The 7,007-nt window shown below is 40.1% G+C and overlaps 1 protein-coding gene across 1 annotated transcript in view; it reads right to left on the reverse strand.

Moving 5' to 3' along the window:
- Positions 1-6,930, reverse strand: part of NPSR1 (neuropeptide S receptor 1) — a gene marked incomplete at its 5' end in the record, with an annotated part of 16,768 nt that extends 9,838 nt beyond the window's left edge. The window contains 3 exons of the mRNA XM_010077920.1: positions 2,169-2,370; positions 6,383-6,476; positions 6,827-6,930. Of these exons, the coding sequence (XP_010076222.1) occupies positions 2,169-2,370; positions 6,383-6,476; positions 6,827-6,930 (400 nt within the window). The remainder of the gene's footprint in view (positions 1-2,168; positions 2,371-6,382; positions 6,477-6,826) is intronic.
- Positions 6,931-7,007: the final 77 nt, after the last annotated feature.

Genomic DNA, 7,007 nt, shown 5'->3' on the forward strand with positions numbered 1-7,007 from the left:
TTACCGGAGTATTTATATGCTGCAGCCACATCAAGTGGATTAGCTTTAAACTCCTGGGCTGCCAAGAAATTTTAAAGAAATAGATGTCGTGCCTTGAGGCTACGTTGACAGATATTTTACTGATGCATCAGTTGGGAAGTTGCAACCTTCAGTAGTATGCTTGAAACTTGAAAAAGATGTTCTAAAAAAAAAAAATAGCCAGTTCTTTCCAAACGACACGGTGTTTGTTCATAATGTCTCTGCTGACTTTGCCCTGATGGCAATCCTCTTTTTATGTGGTTTTAGGCAATCCTTTATATTCTGAGGAAAATAGCATCACTGACAACTAGAATAAATGGGCATAAAAAAATCCTTCCCTGTGCCACCCCCCTTCTTTTCTCCCAGTGCCTGACACCACTTAGGATCTGTCAAAAATTTGACTTTTGCTGGCAAGGACGTGGGAACATTTGTGTTAATGTTCCCTGAAACCAGGAACGTGTTTGGGCAGGCGATAGGCATCGGTCTGCCCCGTGGCTCCAAGGCCACAGTGGTTTAAGTTCCTGTCCTGCCATCAACTGCTCATGTGAAAGTCACTTAAGGTTAAAGCTGCAAAAATTTTAGGATGCTTTATTCATGTCTCGGCTGTCAGGGCGATCTCACAAAATACCAGTTTCTCTGCCTTTCCCTCCTGTCTTCGTCTCCTTCTTGCTCCTGAGGATTTGCTGTGAAGCAAGTCCCAGAGCTGATCTGGTTTGAATATCTTTGGCCGGGAGGAGGGGAGCATCATGTCAGCAGCTCTGAAAAGTTTGTTGCTGTGTAGCTTGCCTTTTCTTGCCAAACAAGGATGTATGCCATGTAATATGGAGTGGTTGCTCTCTAACAGAAAGCATGTGAATCGATAAGTCTGAGTGAAAAAGGATGTTTCACACACCTGTGGAATGACAAACAACTGGACAGGCTATGGGCTTTTTCCTAAAATGCTTAAGATGCTGGTTAGAATTTCCTGATAGCTTGCTACTTGAGAAAATTAGTGACAAAACTCCTCTTATACTAACAGCCAGCCTCAAAGTTTTCTAGTGTCATTTCTTTTGCACAGCTAAATTACTTTTTTTTTTTTTTTTTTAACTTTGCAACGCTGGTTGCAGATCCACCCACATTTTTATTTACGTATTCCCAAGAATATTTTTTAGTTTATTTAAAACTAGGTTGATTTTAAGATACAGGAAAACACACAAAGAGAAATGATCCTTTCTAAGAAGGAAGAGATGTTGGACAATCTGGGAGTAGTTCTCCTTTATTGTTCTCAGCTCCTTTCTTGAAGGAGAACTTTTCATGATTTTTGGTTTGTTATATCTGTGCAATGTGGCACAAAAATAGAAGGTTTAGAAAACTGATGCATTATGAGCAAAGTATAAAAATTGTGCCTTCTCTCTAGGGAACAGCACTGGTCAATATTGAATCCGTATCAAAAAGTTGGCTGGATGAGTTCAAGAACCAAGGGGTTTGGATTCTATCAGAGAGAAACATTTTGCAGTTAGAAGTTGCAGCACTTAATCTCTGTAATTGAACTGATCTCTAAGCACAGTCTGGAATATTGGTTGGCCTCAGTTTAAAATAGCTTTTACTGCAGATTGTCTTTGTGATTTTGGGGAAAATCAGTCTCAAATATTTGCAGCTCAGGTTTCCCATTACAAAACAGGAAAAAATTTATTTGCTTGTATGTTAGGAGTGGTTGGCAGCTTCAAACGCTTGGAGATTTCTTTCTGAATCTGGTGAAGAAACACTCTTCTTGTACGATGAAGCTTGAGAGTACTTTAAGTTAATTTTAGTTTAATTAGCGTTAAGTGTGGTTTCCTGTTCTTTTATTGAAATTCTGTTTGGTTGTAATAGCTAGACATTCATACTGGATTTGTAAAGACATGTTTCAAGCCTGAAGCTGTGGAGATAAGTGGACACACTTAGAGATTCACTCCTTTTTTCCAGAGAAAATGTTTCTGGCTATTAATTCCTCCTGGAGAACACCCAGGGCAAGAACAGCGACCCGTGCATTATGTGATAAAAAACTGAAGCAGCTACAAGGCAGGTGTGGAAATGAAATCGTAACGAATGAGTTAGAAATTAAAGCATTAAAGCTGATTGCACACTTGACAGCTTTCACCGCGCGCTTGCCGACCGCAGCTCAGGCTTACCTGATGATGATGAGGGGGATGAAGTACACCAGAAAAGCCACCACCGTCATGTAGGGTACCCAGTAGGAGTCATCGGGCCAGAGAGCCCAGCACTGCACTTCCCCATTGGAGAGCTGCCGTTTCCCAAAAATAATCAGAGTCGGGATGGAAAAGAGGAAAGAGAGGCTCCAGGCCACTCCAATAAGAACTTTCGCCTGTTTTTCTGTGCAAGAGTCAAACAGATGGTGTTAATGGGGGTGCTGGTGCGGCTGGCCCTTTGTGCATCGCTGATAGGAAGCCAGGGAGGAGGAGGAGGAGGAAACTGGATGAAGAAAGGAAATTTTGGGCTGCAGCTGGCTGATGCTGAAAAGACCGCAAAGGAGAATGGGATTTTATTTCTTTCTTGTGATAAAAAGACACATTATTATGGGCTTGTATTTTACAGGCTTTATTTAGAGATGCTGGGCCCATTGAATCTGAACCGCCATGAGAAAGGCACCGGTGAGGGTCAGCAAGTCAGAAACATGTGATGTAAATGGTTCTGCTATGCCACTGAGACAAGGTCACAAATGACTGCAGAGGACCACAGGTTTGCCCTCCTGCAGGCTCTTACCCTGGCACAGCAAAGCAACAGAGGATGCAGAGAGAAAAGAAGGAGCCCTTGTGCTACAGATAACAGCGAAAGGCTGTGCCTGGGAAGGGTTACTGAGAACGTAAACTAGGTGGGAGTGTACTGGATTTGCTGACAGGGGAAATGTCCTCCTTGGAATGGAAATTAAATATTTTGATGCACCTTGAAGTAAGAAAGGAGATCCTGCTGGACCTCACCGTGAAGATCAGGAGCTGAAGGATTCCGAAACACTTGGTAGGTTTGGGCTACAGTTTCCCCTTGACTTCTGGACTCTTCCACTGCCAAGTGGGGAAAACTGGTGGGAAACCAAATGATGCTTGGTGGCACCCATGGGATTTTGTGAAATTCAGTGGGTTGGAGCAAACAACCCCAAGAATTTTTTAATTTTTTTTTTTTTTTTTTTTTTAAAGCTGCATCTTCTGGCTGAAATCCAGGTAGCTCTCACCGAAAAGTGTGGGGAAAAAGGGCTGATTTGTGGAGTAACAGTGAGTCTCAGCCGCAGCTATTCCTCCCAAGTCAGATTGCAAGAGGAACAGATGGGGACAGATTTTTTTGATCTGGGAAGCTTTGGTGTTGAAATACTTTATTGTTCTACAAAATACCCGAGGTTGTGTGTGAAATAGAAAATCACTTTAAATTATGCATATCAAGAAGAATGTCTCTCCTCCTTGAAGCTCAAAGAGCAATATGGAAGCGTGTGGGAGAAACATTCAAAAAGTAATTTTATGCTTTATAAAACATTGGTTGCAAATATTCACTTATCCTGCTCATTTTTAAATGCTGCCCACGTTCGGCAAAATATGGTCTTGCTAATCTAGGGCTTAAGGGAACTCTGATGACATCTACGTAAGTGAGAGGATTAGATTAAGTCTATAAATATTGTACAGGCAAAGGAGATCTGTAAAGTTTCCCAAAGCATAACAGAATAAACTTAGCAAAAGGAATATTAAGAGTAAGTTTCACAAAATATTTCCTGACAGAAAGGGCTTTTTGATTGTGAGCTAGCTACTTAAACTACATACATACAAACCTCGGTGGGGTCCACCTGTCTGTTTCTAAAGGGAAAAGATCATACTTGGATAATATACTTTATTTTTTGCACTGTGTAGCGACGACTTTAATTTGAAGAGAATTGGGCATTTTTGGTTGGGCAAGTGTGGTATTTTATCTGCCTGAAATATTAATTTAATCTTGCTTTTAAATGTGCCTCTTTTTTGGTAGAATATGGGTTTTACAGGTTTTTACAGGGCACTGATAACAGAAAAATTTTCTTACCTAGATTTTATCAGATTAATGTTAATTGGCTGCCTCACAAGCAGGGGTTTTTTAATTTTATTTTTTTTAAATGTTCTAGTATGCTCTAAACACCAACAAATCACATAACTACAACTGTATCAATTATAAAAGGAATCACATCAATAACAGCTTTTGAAATATGATATTCAGCTAGTCTCAGTATTTTCCTTTAAAAAGATATTGCTCTTTAAATAGAGAGTTTTGTACACTGAGATGGTCAAAACTAAGAGGCAGGGTTGGAGCAGGAGTCCCAGTCATGAGCTCTTGCACTGACTTTCCTGAAGGACGTTTTCGTGTCACCGTCCCCTTTGCTCCGCTTCTGCCATTGGTGTGGAAAGTAACAATTGTACTTGTAAGTATAAAATTTTTAAATGTTGAAGTTTGTTTTCTTAGAAGCCATGCAAAGTACAGCTCATTGAAAATGCATTTTAACAGGACTTGAGGCTCATAACTAAACCACAATGTAAAAAAAAAAAAAAAAAAAAGACATTTACAAGGCAAAATGTTAGATTTTTTTCTTCCAAAATGATATTTCAAGGCTAAATGGAAACATAACTTTAAAAATTGGTAAAGAGAAATAACTCTCTTGTTTCTTGATTGAAGGATTTTAGGGGATGAGTGTTTCATTTTGGGAAGAAATTTGCCACAGGTTGACTCAGAACTCTTTTTAAAGTTTCTCTGTATCATCACCAATGACAGTTTTGTAAATTTCTTTGTTCTCTATCTGCAGAATAGCTAAGAGGGCATTTCAAAAGTCCCACACATGACTTCTCTGCCAGGAGTAGCTGGGTGCAAAAGGTGAATACTTATGTATATTCCAGGAAGTTGCTATGGTAAATATACATCTCTAGATAGTTCTTTTGAATTTACAGCTGCCTCCTTTTTCCCTTTGAACGTGGTCTTTGCTTGTCCATCAGTGTGCAGCCAGTCCTTGCCAAAGGCAGGTGGGCTTTGTCAGCATTATCTCTGTCCTGTGTCCCCTCCCCAGAGCCGCCCCCAGCCCATGGCTCTGCTGCTCCTTGGCTGGATGCAACGTCTGTTCTTCTCCAGAAAAGAAAAAACTTTATAGTATAGGTGTTTGAAATGGGACTGGGTTAAAAAAAAAAGGCATTTATAAAGGTTTGAGGTGGTTTGGTGGTGGTTTTCTTCAACTTCAAAGCAGTTTGCAAAGATTAACCACCAAATTCTTTGCTAAGCCCGGACAGTAATTTCCCAAGCGCTGCTTTTCGTGTACCATGTTTGAAGATGAAATGTCAGCGAGTCTGTCTCACAGCTCACCCCGCTCATTCGGCCATCGGTGCTTCAGGTGGTTTATGAACCCTCCTGAGACTGGCTTAACATGGGCAGGAGCTGCAGAGTATGACACATGTCCCAAAGCCTGCTGAGCATCCCAAAGCCTGCTGAGAAAACCTTGATATCAATGCCCCTTGTCTGAAAATGTCGGTCTGGGTAATATCAGGCTAAATTTCACAAAATATTTGAAGTTTTCAGACCTTAACATCTGCCAAAGCAGCACTGCTACCTGGGCTGTGATTGATTCACAGGTTTTTAAGGCCAGAAAGGACCATTAATGTGATTCCCTGAATAGAGCAGGCTGTCAAAAGCCATCATTATGCCAAAACAAGAATGATATTTGCATCTGATCAAAGTGCGTTTTCCAGGTCTCACGGTTCTTGTAGCAATTCCCCTTCCTCCCCACCTGCTATTTCTGTTTATTCACTCAGTGCAACATACTTAACATCCCACTTTAGGCTCTGTAGGAAAGAAATCATGTTCTTTAAATTGTGCTGCTCAACAGCCAGGATATATTTGAGTGCTGTAAAAATAACAAATGGAAGAAATTGCAAGAAACAATAGATATCCAAACTTATATGTTATAGCTTTAGAAGTTCTCTTATCAAACTCCTGTACGAATTCTCAGTACTGTGCTCACTATCCAAGTTGTTTTTTAGTGTGAATAAATAGAAAATATAGCTGTTGTGGCTCAAAGAGTCAGTACAGTTCTGCGAAAGCTAGCTTTTGCCCAATAACCTTCTCAAAATGCTGGAAGATAATGAAAAACTCCATACTTTTTAAAATGTCATTTCATTCTTTGCTAACACAATGCTTATAAAAACTGCCAAGGGCTAAGTGCAGCTTAATAAATCTCGAAACCACAGCTCCTTTGCCATTTGGAAAACTGTAACGGAGTCCAAATGTTGCTACAGCAGGCATGAATAATTCATGGCAACAAGGTTAAGAATTTCGAAACTAAAAAAAGCTATCCAATAATATCCATAGCAATAGCAAGGTACAGAAATTCTCCTACCTCCTTGCAAGAACTTCATTGGGTAAACTATGGCATGATAGCGGTCTATGCTTAGTGACACGAGGACATAAGTCGAGGCATATAGAAGGACCACCTGGGGCAGAAGGTATATGAGACACATTTATTGCAGAAAATAATGTTAGTGAGAACACTGAACTAAGACTGTTTGAAAACATTTACTAAAAAAAAAAAAAACCTAAAAGAAAAGAAAAAAAAAACCACCCTTGTATTTTCACCCAGACCTTTTTCCCTTATCTTGTTCACTAAATTTGAAATATTGAATATTCTTTAATTAAAAGCCTTTCAACTTTAAAGGAACACTTTTAGCGTGTAGCACTTCTGATGCTACAAAAATGTCCGTACAGCATTTTTTTAGCGTTTATTGCTGTGGGGACACAAAGCCATGCCGGCTTGGACATACAGGGGAGCATGATGTTTCTATACCTGGAAGTAGCGAACCACTCTGCAAACAATATCGGGAGCCATGAAATCACCAGTGTAGCGCCAAATGATGTCTGTCATGATGTTTATGAGTCCCGTGAATGAATCTGCAAAGAAAATTGATTGAAGAAACATTAAAAGAAGCAAACACATGAACTGCAGGTGAGCCACAGAGGCAGGAAAG

This window comes from Pterocles gutturalis, unplaced genomic scaffold, assembly GCF_000699245.1.
Source record: "Pterocles gutturalis isolate BGI_N339 unplaced genomic scaffold, ASM69924v1 scaffold18668, whole genome shotgun sequence".
In the NCBI taxonomy this organism is placed as follows: Eukaryota; Metazoa; Chordata; class Aves; order Pterocliformes; family Pteroclidae; genus Pterocles; species Pterocles gutturalis.